The 16,433-nt window shown below is 34.1% G+C and overlaps 1 protein-coding gene across 1 annotated transcript; it reads right to left on the minus strand.

The window, feature by feature from the left end:
* Positions 1-4,321: 4,321 nt before the first annotated feature.
* On the minus strand, positions 4,322-9,571 carry prrg4 (proline rich Gla (G-carboxyglutamic acid) 4 (transmembrane)). The gene is made up of 7 exons (XM_051134428.1): positions 9,350-9,571; positions 8,981-9,090; positions 8,129-8,292; positions 7,791-7,818; positions 6,545-6,683; positions 6,254-6,439; positions 4,322-5,161 (listed from the first exon to the last, which is right to left on the minus strand). The coding sequence occupies exons 2-7, from the start codon at positions 9,078-9,080 to the stop codon at positions 5,134-5,136; spliced, it is 645 nt and encodes a 214-aa protein (XP_050990385.1). The 5' UTR covers positions 9,081-9,090; positions 9,350-9,571; the 3' UTR covers positions 4,322-5,133.
* Between the last annotated feature and the right edge of the window lie 6,862 nt (positions 9,572-16,433).

Genomic DNA, 16,433 nt, shown 5'->3' on the forward strand with positions numbered 1-16,433 from the left:
TAACACCCTCTCCCTGTCAATAACATTACCTCAAAATACACCTTTGCACTGTGCTCAGGAAGAGTTATCATTATAAATACATAGGGCATGTTCACTACTTTTCCATTTGTTCTTATACATAATTTTTGTATCCCATATAATAACTTTCTTATTCTTCTAAGGAGATTTAGAGACTTACATACTCCAAATAAAGCAAAATGCACACACACAATTACTGGCCTTAATAATTGCATTAGCTAATGGGTCATAACCATAAGTTCCCAGCTCAAATTTTTGATTTTGCTAATAAGTATTTTGAAGAAAGGTAGACATGTATAGTGATGAAAGCCAAAATATTAAATATTATTAATGAAAATTCACTGAGCAATCGACTATTTTGTAGAATGGCAATTGTCATCTTAGATTCAGAGTCAAGTTACAGGGGAGTAAAAATGAGTTCAGAAAGATGGCAGTATTAAAATGTTATTTTTACACAGATATTGGTAATTCTATTAGTAAAATCTGTTGACTTTAGCAAGCTTTGTTGCATTATGTGCCGATGGTTGCCATTCAAGAATGGGAAACTTTTAAGCACTTTTCAAGTTTTTCTCCAAAGTTTGCATGCCTGTAATTCAAGAAGTATTAAAGATATCTTAATGGCCTTTTAGATATTGGCTCTTAACAAACTTTCCTTTTGGCGTCTTTATTTTTAATGCTCTATGAGATTCGGTTCCAGAAATATTGGAATTTCAATATGGCTCCAGGAGTAAATCGTTAAAAAGTACACATTTTCAGTGGGTCAGTTTGAAAAAAACATTAGACTTTCTTTTCTTTTAAAAAGGAATGTCTGAAGAATAAATAATCTTGAAACTAGAGATGAATCTTGTTTCTTTCTGTCAAGACAGATGCATTGAACATACCTGTCTGAGCGCCATAAATATTCTTTTTCCAAAGTTTGCATGGCTATAACTCAAGAAGTATTCAAGATACTGCAATATTATTTTCAATTCTAGTTGTTGTTAAACTTTTCTTTTGGAATATTCATTTTCAGGGTCCTACATCATTCAGTACCAGAGATATGGGGATCTCAATGAGGCTCCATGTCCAGATTGTTGAATGTTACCCATTTCAGTCAAAAACCAAATGTTGGCCACTTTGTATACATCTGATACTTATTTTATTTAAAGAACAATGTCCAAAAATAATGTTTAAATTAGAATTGTATATTGTTTCCCTCTATCAAAACAATTGCATAGAACATACCAGTCTGGTAGTGCTAAAAATGCACTGAAATGGTCAAGTTGAAGCATATTACCTTGCTTTCTGTAGCCTATTCATAAGATTCTATATTTGAATCAGTTTCAGGGATATTTGAAAGAGGGATTTTGTTAATTTGAACAGCTACCAAGAGTTTAAACATGCAGTACTGTAACATGTTTGAAACAAATCCCACGCCTCATAGGGAAGTGTGGCTGCTTTCGCCACACATTGCATTCACATCAGTAAACCAAGATTTGCCTCATCTGGATTATTAGAATTTCTTTTTTATTGTTATAAAATATGAAGCATAGTCATAGATCAAAAAGTATCTACTGCTACATGTTATATATTATTACCTCAAACATTTAATGTCTCTCACACTTGAAAAAATTAACACTGGGTAATTCTGGACATAGGAAAATGGAATCCTGGGTAATCTTATTTTACATTTCACACTGTTCATACTTTACCTAGAGTTAACAATTAATCCTGGTCATTCATAATCTGACATGTCACACTATACAGTCCTAACCCCTGGTTTATTGTTATTATTTGCATATTTGCATTGTAAACAGTAATGACTACATAAACACAAAATTACATTTGGTTTTTGATCCTTGAAACTGGGTAGGATACAAAATTTGGAGCTGCACTGAGATCTCGACATCTCTAGGAATAAACCATACAGAGCCTTAAAATTAAAGATTCCAGAAGAAAAGTTTCTTCTAATCAGAAGAAAAGATCAGAATCTAAAATTATAATAAGATAACTTTAATACTACTTAAGTTACAGGCACACAAATTTTGGAAAAACAATATTTATGAGACTCAAACAGGTATGTTCTATGCAATTGTTTTGATAGAGGGAAACAAGATACAGTTCTAATTTCAACATTATTTCTTTTTCAGACATTGTTCTTTAAATAAAATAAGTATCAGCTGTTCACAAAGTGACCAACATTTGGTTTCCGACCACTGAAATTGGGTAATATTCAACAATCTGGACATGAAGCCTCATTGACATTCCCACATCTCTAGGACTGAATGATGTAGGGCCTTGAAAATTAAGATTCCAAAAGAAAAGTTTATGAAGAACTAGAATCTAAAATCACATTGTGATATCTTTAAGACTTCTTGAGTTATAGCCACGTGAACTTTAGAAAAAGAATATTTATGACACTCAGGTATGTTCAATGCAGTTGTCTTAACAGAAAGAAACGAGATACATCTCTAGTTTTAACATTATTTGTTCTTCAGATATTCCTCTTTAAAAGAAAAGAAGTGTCATATTTTTCAAACTGACCCACATTTGGTTTTTGACCACTGAAATTCCAATATCTCTGAAAACAAATCTCATTGGGAATCTCACATTAATCTCATGATAATATGTTTAATACATCTTGAGTTACAAGCATGCAAACTTTGGAGAAAAACTTGAAAAGTGCCGTTTCCCCATTTTTAAATGGTCACCATTGACACATAATGCAACAAAGACTGCTAAAGTCAACAGATTTTACTAATATAACTACCAATCTCTGTGTAAAAATAAGATAATGATGCTGCCATCTTTCTGAAGTCATTTTTACCCCCCGTAACTTGACTCTGAATCTAAGGAGAAAATTGCCATTTTGACCTCCTTCTACAAAATAGTGGGATTACTCAGTAAATATTCATCCATGACATTTAATATTTTTAAATGTCATCACTATACATGTCTATCTTTCCTTAAAAAACTTATTAGCAAAATCAAAAAAATTGAGCTGGGGATGTTTTTGAAATTTGGTTGATTTGATACAGAATGACCCTAATGTAATAAGTGATTTTCTTGTTTGTCTCAGAACTTTACATTTAAATTCTGACAGGTTTGCTAATATGGTGGTTTTTAAGCTGTGGTTTGCCAAGTTAAAAATCTAAAATGCAGCACTTAGTTTTAAATAATATATAACATCCATCATAGGGTATATATAAAAGGTTTTAAACAAAGAACAATTCATATCCTAACTAAAATAGTAGGGGTTTTAGACTGATATTTTGATGTGGTCTACAGTTTTTGTTTTACTATTGAAGTGGTCTACAACCTGACAACATTTCAGAACCACTGAATAACCACAGACAACCACAACCACAAAGTGCCATAATAATCTTCACTGTACTTTAAGTAAGTAGTGTTTTGTAATTTCAAATCTTGCAAACACCTGTCAAATGTTTTGCTTGATATGTACACTTAAATTTTGCGTAACTAACATTCACATTTTTAAGTGGCTAAAGTGCCCAAATACATTAAAGATACTGTACACAACCAGTAAAAAGTCTGGAATAATTACGATTTTATCTTATGTGCAAGAAGGCTGCATTTATTTCATAAAAAAACGTAATATTATAAAATATTATTACAATTTACAGTAACTATTTTCTATTTGAACATATTTTAAAATGTATTCCCGTGATGCAAAATTACATGATCCTTCAGAAATCATTCTAATATGCTGATTTGATGCTTAAAAACATTTCTTCTTCTTATTATTATTAATGTTGAGAACAGTTGTGCTGCTTAATATTTTTGTGGAAACTGTACACTACCATTCAGAATGTTGGGGCAAGACTGATTAAAAAAAAGAAAAGAAAGAAAGAATACTTTTATTCCATTTTATACAAAGCATGCATTCACTTGGTCAAAAGTGAAGACTGTGAAGACTGTTGTAATGTTGCAAAAGATTTCTATTTTTAATAAGACTGAAAGCTACAATGCAAAAAGTGCTGTTCATTTGAAATTTCTATTCATCAAAGAACCCTAAAATAAGTTTTCACCAAAATATTAGGCAGCGGCTTCTCTCAAAAACAATTATTCTAAACTTCTGACCAGTACTGTACATATGTACATAAAATTGTTTGGGATTTTAAGTAGGCCTTCTGTAAATGCAAGTTAACCAATATTTTCACTATCAACCCCCACTAACCTGCTTAACATGCATATAATATCTCCCTCTCCATAGAGTGTGAAAATGTGTATCAACTAAAGTAATTAATATGCCAAGCATTTCATCATGCACCAAAATGTAACAAGACAACACTAAAATACAAAAAACAGTCAACGAAGAAGGAAGTTTATTATAAAGTCTATTAACATCCCTATGATGATAATACTAGAGCCCAACCAGAAACCTCTACTATAACTGCACAGTATCATCCACTTGGCAAAGTGCCCTTTAAAGCTGCATGTTCATGCACTACATCTGCCAGCAGAATTAAATGAAATTCCTTAAGACAAAAGCAACAGAATTACTTTATCTACTATATGCACCAAGGTTTAATGCAAAAAACACAGCCTGACATAAGTGCCATGACGTTAGAGGAGGTAATATTGTTTTTGGTGTGCTGATCACAGAATTATTTCTCACAAATGTACACCAAATACTGATCCAGTAAATACACAAATTCTGAGTCACACTCTACTAGATTGCTATGAACTATAGCATATTAAAAAAAAGGATAAAATGATTTGTCCTTCATAAAAGCCCACCATATTAGACAAAACGTTATGATCTGTCTTTTTATTGCAACAATTACTAATATAAAACTGTTTTTCAATGGTTATAGTTTTAAATAAACACTATTAAAATCATTTTTTAAAAATATAAAAATGCTGATTAGAGTTTTAAAACTGATCTTTTCAGGTAGTTGACTATGTACACTTTCCAGAAATGGTAAGTGATTTTGATTCATTGTCTAATAAGATTAAAAGCTACAATGCAGTACTGAATGTTGCCAATATTTATATTAGTGGTTAAATCCAGGGGGTTAAATCCAAATGCCTTTGGTTTAACACATTTTCAGTTCATAATTCAGAAAAAGTGGTTTAGTCCATCCTGATTCAGTTTGGCAAATGATGATATGGTTATCGTCGGGTGCTGCCTGGCCTGGAACTGCGGACAGATATTAGATGTGTGGAATTAGATATGTGACCATTTGTAATGGGAATTACACTATAAAAACTAAATTGCAAAATTGATGCTTGTGTAGATATTTCAAAACAGACAGCAACATTTTTTTGAAGGCATAGTTTCAGCCAAAAATGAAATTTGCTCAAATTTTATTCACTCTTCGATCATCCAAGATGTAGATGAGTTTGTTTCTTCATCAAAACAGATTTGGAGAATCTAGCATTACATCACATGTTCACCACTGGATCCTCTGCAGTGAATGGGTGCCGTCAGAATAAGAGTCCAAACAGCTGATAAAAACATCACAGTAATACACAAGCAATCCACACAACTCTAGTCCATCAATTAACATTTTGGGAAGTGAAAATCTTTGTGTTTATAAGAAACAAATCCATCATTAAGCCATTGCTTCTGGCTACATCTCATCTGAATCAGGAGAGAAATATGCACAGATTAGTCACCGTGTATGGGCGAAAACAGTACAAAATAATTGGTGGATTTTGATGTGAGAGGACAACAGTGGATGGACATTTTCCACTGGAAGAAGCATTATTAAGGATTATGACCAGATTTGACCAGAAGCGACAGTCTGACGTTAAAATGCCTTAATGATGGATTTGTTTCCTAAATATAAGCAGTATTTCACTTCAGAAGTTGTTTGTTGATGGACTGAAGTGGTGTGGATCACTGTGATGTTTTTATCAGCTGTTAGGACTCTCATTCTGATGGCACCCATTCACTGCAGAGGATCCAGTGGTGAATGTGATGTAATGCTAGATTTCTCCAAATCTGTTGTGATGAAGAAACAAACTCATCTATATCTTGGATGGCCTGGGAGTTAAGAGAGGGTGAGTATTTTTTGCTTAACTATTCCTTTTGTTTAGTATTTAGAAACAAACAATGATTATCACTTGAGCAAGACAATTAACTGTAAATTGCTGCCTGTTCTGGCAATTAACATCGTTTTGAAGAAATGTTAATTGGGTGGTAATAAGCAACTAAGAGACATAATAAAGATGTTATGTAATGAAACCAAGATTACATAATAGATTAAATGAAAATATGTGTTGGTACCCAGGATATGGCGGAGGTGGGGCATCATGTGGTCCGTTGATGGCGATGGCCTGTTCATAAGAAGGCAAACCATGAGCGTCCGGGCTGGCACCTGAGCCTGTGTGAGGAATAGGATGCAGCGAGACCTCCTCCAGTCTCCGGATTATCACTGAGGCATTGCTTCGGGTGGATCTGCGTCTGATGGAGCTACAAGGTCAGAGCATCACAATCAGTCTCTCTAGATCCTACAGCAAATGACAAAGTCTTGGGAGGATTTTCAGATGCAAAGAGAAAGTGCTTCACAAGCCTTACCCTCTGAAGCCATGGTCTTTGTTCCTCCCCTGGCAGCAGTACCAGATAACAAGGCCAATTATAATAATAAAGACTCCAGCAGAGATAATGCCCACCAGCAGCGCTGTTACATCAACTTTTGATTGGGATTCATCCTTATCTATAAATACAGGTGAATATAAGCCCAAAGTTATCAAAAATCTAATAATAAAATACATTTAAAATACAATTATTATTTGATGAGAATTATTTTTTTTATACAATACAGAAGTACATACACTACCAGTCAAAGTTAATATATATATATAAATATTTAGGATTTTTTCAAAAATACAATAACAACAGTAATATTTTAAAATATTATTACCATTTAGAACGTATTTCTGTTTGAATATACTATATCTTAAAATGCCATTCATTCCTATGATGTCAAAGCTAAATTTTCAGCAGTTACTCAATATTGATCCTTCAGAAATCATTCTAATATGCTGAATTAGTGCAGTTATCAAATATCACTGGTGCTCAATTAATAATGTTTCTTATTATATTTTAAATAATGTTTTCCCCCTTTAATATTTTTTGGCAACAGTAATACTTTTATGAAATGTGAACAGTGTTGCTTGAAATATAAATCTTTTGTAACATTATAAATGTTTATAAATTCTAAAAAATTAAAAATCCATTTAATTCAGCTTTGCTGAATAAAAGCATTTTTAAAAAATATTTCTCACCCCCAAACTTTGAAATGGCGGTGTATCACGGTTTCCGCTAAATGGATGTTTTCAGCATTGATAATATTAAGAAATGTTTCTTGAACACCAAATATTAGAATAAGAAATCACAGAAATAAACTGTTTCAAGTTATTGAATTTTTTAAATTTTTTATTTATTAATTAAATAAATACAATCTTGGTGAGAGACTTCTTTTAAAAACATTTTAAAAAAAAAAATTTTAATTATTGGTAGTATATATAGAAAGGATTCCACATGAGTGGAAATACACAAGCAAAAAAAAAAAAAAAAAAAATTTCCTTTTGTTTCAGACAAACACAATGACACAACGAAGAAGTGTTTTACAAAGAAGTGGCGCTTTAGTGAATTGGGAACATTAAAATAGTATGCCAAGAACTCTGGATGAACAGGTTTCTTTTAGTAGATAAACGTTTGACTGAGAAGATGAAAAGATTTAAGTGTTTTTCCTTGCAGTTACTGTTAAGGGTAAATCATTTAAGGGAAATCAGTTACTGTTTGTGTGACAAAAACTCACCTGCTGTATATGTCCTCCAAAAGGCATTCTGTCAAAAATTAAAAGGCGAATTAAATAATGTCCAGTGTGATATTAACAAATGGGTGTTTGTTAAAGCAGGTGTATTAAGAACTAATAATCAGACACTGGGAGTGCAGGGAGTGTGTAGCTCCAAACACACTTTGGTATCACTCTTAGGTAATCATCCACATTTGTCTGTCTAAAAATGAGAGTTGTTTGCCCAAATCCAACCCATGGGCAAGTACACGTGACAATGCTTTTTTTTACTGGGAGTGGTTGTTACAGTCTGTCCAATTAATAAAATTCATTACTCAAGAATAATAATGGGATTACTCAACTGTATCAGGGATATTCTCGAAGACTTCCCGAGCCTCCTCGTAATTGCATATCTCCTCATGACACTCCCGTTCTAGATTACCCGGGGTGAAGATCTCAAAGTCGAAGCGGTTGAACAACAGGTGGCGTCCTAAAAATGTATTGGCCTCCTGGTCCACAACAAACACTACACGACACCAATAAATATGTCAAATGTGACTGAAAATATCATGTCCCCCAATAATAAGCTAATGTGTGACCCTGGACCACAAAACCAGTCTTAAGTCGCTGGGGTGTATTTGTAGCAATAGCTAAAAATACATTGTATGGGTCAAAATGATTGATTTTTCTTTTATGCCAAAAATCATTAGGAAATTACCTAAAGATCATGTTTCATGAAGATATTCTGTAAAATTCCTACTGTAAATGTCTTAAAACTTAATTTTTGATTAGTTATATACATTGTTAAAAACTTTAAAGGTGATTTTCTCAATATTTAGATTTTTTTGCACCCTCAGATTCCAGATTTTCAAATAGCTGTATTTCGGCCAAATATGGTCCTGTCCTAACAAACCATACATCAATGGAAAGCTTATTTATTCAGCTGTATGATGCACAAAGCTCAATTTTGAAAAATTGACCCTTATGACTGGTTTTGTGGTCCATGGTCACATATATATATTGAAACACAGATAGAGAAGACCAACTTAGACAAAACATTAAATACATCTGAACAAAACGACAAAAAAATACAATGAACTGAAGTAATGGATGTCATTACCTTGTTATAAATCTCATAAACATACACTTATTTTAGATCGTGCTTCATTATTGTATTTAAATACAAAATGTAAGCGTTTAAAAACATTGCCCACCGTTACTGTCTTGATCTGCTGGTATCTGAAGGGTTTTTCTCATACACGCACAGTGTCCACATAAAGTGAAATGACACAGCAGGAGGACAAATATAAGCATTTCTAGTCAACTGCGGGAGAAAAGAACAAAAACCGGGCTTTCTCAATAACAAGGAACGACAGACCGAATTACACACCCACAAAAGTTGAAATTTCAGTAATAAACACATCCTGTATTAACAACAACAATTGTTTCAGTAGTTTCCGATGACCTTTCCGGTGTTAGTTTGATTCTGAATAAGTCAAATTCGAGTTTAATAGGAAAAAGGCCTCACCTTTGATGATCGAAATCGAAAGAGTGTGAAGGAAGGAAGACATCAAATCACTTACCTTTCAATATTAGTTTATATTTCCAGAGTTTAGCGTTCAACTTTAATTAACTTCCAGAGAGCACCTGAAGACATTCATAGTTCGGACGAAATGTCATTTGTTGCGTTCCAGGAAATGAGAGTTTCTGTTTACATCACAACAAACTGTCGAGTCGGAAAACACCTGCTCAGACCTGACTAATCGATCGTCTTACCTAGAGCGTGAGCGGAACGTGAACAAACAACGATCTCGCGAAACTTACTATGGCGAAGGAGGATAGTTATTACGTTTCATGACGTTTGCCCAGTACGCCTACCTGCTTTGCCGAAAGGCTGACTTTGGGAGCGAATTTCAAAGCTTTTTAAGTATATGCAACTGCCTTATTATATAGCACTGTCTTGTTTCTTTCGTTTACTGATGTATTTTTTCATTTATGTTCTCTTTATGGTTTTTGTTGTTGTTAAATCATTGTTTGGTTACATCACGCGTCAATAAATGTTGAGCAGGCTAATTTTGGCTTTGCCATGGTAGGATTCCTAATTTATTCCCACGCGAAACTGCCTGCATGGTTGCTTCCAGATACAAATAAGGTAAAGAGGTTCACATGGCATTTCATCTATCCTGTTAGTGCCTTGAGTGCTAAACATTCTGATAATCTTTAAGTTTTATTTAATTTTGATATGATTTTACCACTGTAATCAGACCAGCATTTAGAAAGACACTATATTTTATAAAAACAAAGGAGACAAGAATCTTAAAAAAAAAATTAAATTCTGCCTTTATTTACTCATTCTCAGTGTTGTTCCAATTTCAAACCTGTATGACTTACTTTCTGTTGAACAGAAGATATTTTAAAGAATATGGGTTACAAAATAGCTGATGGACCCCACTGATTGCTATAGTCTGTACTTCCGTAGCTGGGTGTGCAAAAGATGACAGAATTTTCATTTTTGCATGTACTATCCCTTTAAAGCACGGAGGTATTTGAGCCACAGGTGAATACTACTTAAGTGAACCACTAGATGGCACTGAAAACTTGCTTTCCTCATTTCGTGAGGTTAAAAGCAAATATTGGATTTAATTTTCATAACTTAAATATTTCTTTCTTATTTAACAGTGTGTTGAGTATGTCATAAATTTTAATTATTATTAAAGTCAGATTAGTGTCATACTAGATTTCATACTTCCTACTCCATAGAAATTTATTCTCAGAGTGGTGCTGGTTTTGAAAATCAATTTCTATATAAACATGAACCCTAAAGTCTTGACAGAAAGACGTTGAATGCTTCCATCATTATTACTGGAAAAAAAAAAAAAAAAAAAAAAAAAAAAAAAAAAAAATATATATATATATATATATATATATATACAATTTAATTCATTTTCAGCTATATTTAAACAAAGCTATGAAAAAAATGAAATTATTTATGAAGTATTATTCATTAATTCATTTAATTTGTCAAAAACACTGAAAATATTTTTTAGTAATTTTAATGTGTTTTTATTATTTTATTGTATTTTGTTTTAATCTATTATTTTAATTTCAGTTTTACAGTCATGTGAAAAATTTAAGACACCCTGTTGAATTCCATGGTTTTCCGTATCAGGACATCATTAAAACAAAACTGGTCCTTGGCCGCTCTTAAAATTTCAAAAATAAAACCTCAGATGAACAACAACACATGACAAATTGCACCGTGTCATTATTTACTGAACAAAAATAAAGCCAAAATGGAAAAGCCATGTGTGACAAAGTTAGGACATTCTTACTGTTAACATTGGAATTAAGAGGGTAAATAACAGTCAAGCACTGCTAATCAAATACCTTTGATTAACTGAACATCAGTAAGTCTGAGCGCCTCTATAAAAGCATAAGCTTTGGCAGTTTGCTGGTCTGGAGCCTTCAGGTGTGTGTTAACACATTGCCAAGGAGGTAAGACATCAGCAATCATCTTAGAGAAGCAGTTGTTGCTGCCATCAATCTGAGAAGAGTAATACGGCCATTTCCAAACAATCTGACGTTTATTCACAAGTGGGAGACATTTAAACAGACACCTCTCCTTTCAGGAGTGGAAGTTCCCAGAAAATTCACCCCAAGATCAGACCGTGTAAACCTCAGAGAAATGGCAGACAACCCAAGAACTACACCTCAGACTCAACAGGCCTCAGTTAACGTGTTAAATGATACAGTTTATGACAATATCATTAGAAAAATATGGGACAAAAATGGCATGTTTGGAAGACTTGGCCGAAGAAAGCGTCTTCTATTTAAAAAAAAAACAATGCAGCACAGTTTAGGTCTGCAAAGTTGCATCTGAACAAAACACAAGTCTTCTAGAATAATGTCCTTTAAACAGACGAGACTGACGTGGAGATGTTTGGCCATAATGCACAGCGCCAAGTTTGGTGAAAACCTAAAGAACATATCAGCACAAACACCTCATACCAAAAGACAAGCATGCTGGAGGAGGGCTGATCATTTTGGGCTTGTTTTGTAGCCACAGGACCTGGGCACCTCACAGTCATTGAGTTGGCCATGAACTCCTCTGTATATCAAAGTATTCTACAGTCAAATGTGAAGGCATTTGTCCGACATCTAATGGTGGGCCAAAATTGGGTCATGCCACAGGACAATGATCCCAAACACACCAGGAAATCTACATCAGAATGGCTGAAAAGAAAAGAATCAAGGTGTTGCAGTAACCCAGTCCAAGTCCAGAGCTCATCCTGACGATATTGTGGCGAGAGCTGTGCATAAGCAAATGCCCACAAACCTCAATAAACTGGTGCAACGTTGAAAAGAAGAGTGGTCCAAATTCCTCCAGAACGATGTGAGAGACTGATAAAGTCACACAGAAAATGAATGCTTCAAGTTATTGCTGCTACAGGCAATTGACTCATAGGGTGTCCTAACTTTGTCACACATGGCCTTTCCCTCTTGGCTGTATTTTTCTTAAATAAATAATGACACAGTGTGATATGTCATGTGATGATGTTTATCTGAGGATTTATTTTCCAAATTTTAAGACCTGCCAAGGACCAGATAATTTTTTATTATGTCCTGACACAGAAAACCATGAAATTTAATAGGGTGTCCGAACTTTTTCACATGACTGTAGTTTTACTCTACTTTAGTATAACTAAATGAAAATGCAGAAGAAAATTGCTTTGGCAAGAAGCTGAAATAAAATCAGTTTCATAGTTTATTTAGTACTGTCCCATAAAACCTCAAGTAGGTTCTGTAAGTCATACAGGCTTGTACTACTGACATATTCAGTGTCAAGGCACAAAAGCCCTGGAGGTATAATTACTGAATGTTTGTAATTAACCTCAGTTATGTCTGGTCCAAACAATTCCCAAGAGCACTGTTAAATGTACAGAAGCACATGTCTTTAACCATAAAAAAACATTCACCAGAACCATATGTGTGTTCATGTCTTCTATGAAACATCAACAACGCTCTCAGTGCATTACCATGCAGCTGATAAGATGACTTCATGCTCCATGGAGACCACAAAAAATAAATACAATTATATAATATCTTAAACATACCAAGCAGCAAAGACAAACTGAATCGCTTTATAACATGATCGCCTCATATCTATGCTTTCTGGGGAAAGCAACTCCTCCTCTGCCTCACCCAAATGATCTCTAGCCTGGAAAAGTCCCCAGCTTAACAGCAGTGATGTATTTGTGCTCCTCCTGGAGACTGGTGCTAATTGAACAGTAATAACTGCACTATTTCAGCAGGGATCTGGACACTGTTGTGCAGTATACTATGGCAAGCCGTTTTAACATTTATCTTTAAAACCTATTAATATCTAATTTAATGCTACTAGTACTTTTTTAGCCAACTAGTATCTGCTCCATTAAGTACTAGTACTAGTGCTAGTGCTTACTCCTTTGTTACTAGTAATTAAAAAAATACTAGTACTTTTTAATTAGAGACTAATTCGTATTTCAATAGTTAATAGTAACACATTTGAAATCTTTGCTGTTGACTCCTGTGGGTATCTGTCACTCAGATGTCAGCTATTCAGTTTTGACTAGTATGTATTCCAATAATGAAAAGTTTTTTTAAATATTACTTAATAGATATTCATTACCACTAGTACTAGTACTAGTACTAGTGCTTATGTATTAGACACTAGTATCTTTTGTAATTCTTACTAGTAACCAACCTTATTATTCTAGTCAACTGCTTTTTTATTTGTCATGTTATGACTAGTCAGAATGGCCACTGTAGAGTTCAAATAAAAATCTTACTAGTGACAGTTGGAATAAGTACTAGTATCTAGTATGAATAACAACAGAATAGTTACTAGTCACTATTAAATAAGTACTGGAATAAATGAATGAATACTATCTATTTAATAGGTATTAGTATCTAATTAGAATGTACTAGTATCTAATTATAAGTAGCCTATCTAAAAAAAAGTATTAGTCTCTAATGAATAAGTAATAGTATCTAATAGATACTAGTATAAAGAGTAAGTACTATCTAATAATACGTAGCCTACTAGTATCTAAAAAAATAAGTACTACTATCTAATGAATAGCATTTATTTATTAGGTACTAGTATCTAATAATAACTAGCCTATTTAAAAATTACTAGTATCTAATAAGTACTGTTGTCCATTTAATAGGTACTAGTATCTAATGAATAAATATCAGTATTTAATAAGAAGTAATATCTAATAAATAAGTACTAGTATCTTAGTTATGAGTACCTAAATAATAAGCACTAGTAGCCCACAAATAAGTACTATCATCTAATGGAATAGATACTAGTAGATAAAAAATAAGTACTAGCAACATGAAAAAATGGGGTAGATTTAGATAAAACAACTACTGTTTTTCCCAAAATAACCAATAAATACAGGCAAGTCAAGATAAGTTGTTGTTGTTGCCATGGACTATGTTGTCAACAGTGATGTAGAAGTTTCACTGTAAAATTTTACACTGCCTACGTACATGAGAGAAAACGGAATTCACATTAGCATGTGTGACATAATTTTCAGCCAGAAGAAAAAAAAGTGTTTTAAAGCTTGTAGTTTTGCAGAACATCACAGTTTTATGTGATATGAGAATAGTAAGGCCTGTAGTTAAAGGGGTCATCAGATGCAAACTTCACTTTAACATGTTGTTTGCACATTAATGTGTGTTGGCAGTGTATGTACAAATCTACCCTATAATGATAAAAATCCATGCAGTGGTTTTTAATTAGTCTGTAAAAATAATATCCCCTTTTTCAAATCGAGCCATTCTCAGATGCCTGTCGTCACAGCGACAGAGGCCACTCGCGCAATAGTTGATTGACATGAGCTCTTACCTCAGACCAGCTGTAACAGTCAGACCTCCATTGTTTCGATGCAGACGTCATTTAGCGATGTGGTCGTCATTTACTCCCGACATCTGACATGCTGAAGATGCAGTGGATTACATTTGTTTGTGAAGGGAATGCGCCTCCCGATCTACATAAATGCATCTATGTTTGCACAAATCATTTATGATCCAGCTTCACCTATAGCAGAAGTGAGTATAAGGGTTTTTTTTATGAATCTCTGCAGCTAAAGTAAACAGGCTCATCACTCCACAGCGTGAAGAGAGGGGCAGGGCGAGCAGAGCTCATTTGCATTTAAAGGAATAATCCCTCAGAATAGGATAATTTTTGCAGAGCTGATTTTGGCAAGGTAAAAAGGGTGTTGTTTTACACAACCATTGAGAATTTTTAACCAAAGTATATTATAGACTTTTCATTAAGACCCTAAAGAATCATATCAGCTTGTGGAAAATGGGCGTCCGATGACCCCTTTAAAAAGTACTACTAGGGTAGAGTGGGAAAAAACGGATTTTTGGATTTTGGATTTGTGTTAAACCTAGTTAAAAGCTGATGCTAATTGGGTAGCTGATGCTAACATAACATGAAATCCAAATATTTTTATTCAGCCACCTACTTAGATTTGATAGAAAAATAAAAGATGTGATGTTCTGATAGTGGGAAGCAATGCCACCTAGGTTTTTTTTTTGTTTTTTTTTTTACCCCACGAGCTAGGTTTGAATAAAAATTGGCCTTTTTTAAATATAATCATATTTTCCTTAAAGAGGTAATCGGATCCCCATTTTCCACAAGCTGATATGATTCTTTAGGGTCTTAATGAAAAGTCTCTAATATACTTTGATTAAAAATTTTCAATGGTTTTGTAAAACAACACCCTTTTTACCTTGTCAAAATGAGCTCTGCAAAAATCATCTCATTCTAAGGGGTTGTTCCTTTAAATGCAAATGAGCTCTGCTCGCCCCGCCCCTCTCTTCTCTCTGTGGAAAGACGGTCTTGTTTACATTAGCCGCATTTAGCCGCGTTTAGCCGCTAAACTTCCTAACTACCTTATGTTATAAGGAAAGGCGATCGCAAAGATTCATAAAAAATGCTTGTACTCACTTCTGCTGTAAGTGAAGCTGGATCATGAATGATTCGCGCGAACATAGACAGAAATATGTAGATCGGGAGGCACATTCCTTTCACAAACAAACGTAATCTACTGCATCTTCAGTGGCTCAGATGTCGGGAGTAAATGACGACCACTATGCTTATTATTACATCCAGCAACACAACACCTCAATCGCTCAATCAGAGATATTCTTGTCTAACTTACATCCCTACTCTGGCATCAAAACACGGAAAGTTACAGTACTGTGACAGCTGGTCTGAGGTGAGAGCTCATGTCAATCAACTATTGTGGGCGCGGCCTCTGTGTGTGTGATGCCACACTGACAGGCATCTGAGAATGGCTTGATTTGAAAAAGGGGATATTATTTTTACAGATTAATTAAAAACCACTGCATGGATTTTTATCATTATAGGGTAGATTTGTACATACACTGCCAACACACATTAATGTTCAAACAGCTTGAAAAAGTGAACTTAGCATCCGATGACCCCTTTAAGGTTTAAACGGCTTGCCATACGCGGCCCACTGCACTGAACGTTGAGGCAGTTAAGCAGCCTCTGTCCGCACCGAGCCTGGCAGTGAGCTGATATAAAAGTCACATTCCTGTCTTTATCTGCTGTGTAAGACCAGACGACGTTGAACTCGTCAGAAC

The sequence above is a fragment of the Labeo rohita genome, chromosome 18 (assembly GCF_022985175.1).
Source record: "Labeo rohita strain BAU-BD-2019 chromosome 18, IGBB_LRoh.1.0, whole genome shotgun sequence".
Classification (NCBI taxonomy): domain Eukaryota; kingdom Metazoa; phylum Chordata; class Actinopteri; order Cypriniformes; family Cyprinidae; genus Labeo; species Labeo rohita.

What these genes read in the sequence shown, in the direction of transcription:
- prrg4 (XM_051134428.1), bottom strand. Translation starts at nt 9,080, where the DNA reads ATGCTTATATTTGTCCTCCTGCTGTGTCATTTCACTTTATGTGGACAC. An exon ending in TTGGAGGACATATACAGCAG is followed by an intron (nt 6,684 to 7,790) that starts GTGAGTTTTTGT and finishes CTGTATTTATAG; the next exon opens with ATAAGGATGAATCCCAATCA. An exon ending in AAAGACCATGGCTTCAGAGG is followed by an intron (nt 6,440 to 6,544) that starts GTAAGGCTTGTG and finishes CTGACCTTGTAG; the next exon opens with CTCCATCAGACGCAGATCCA.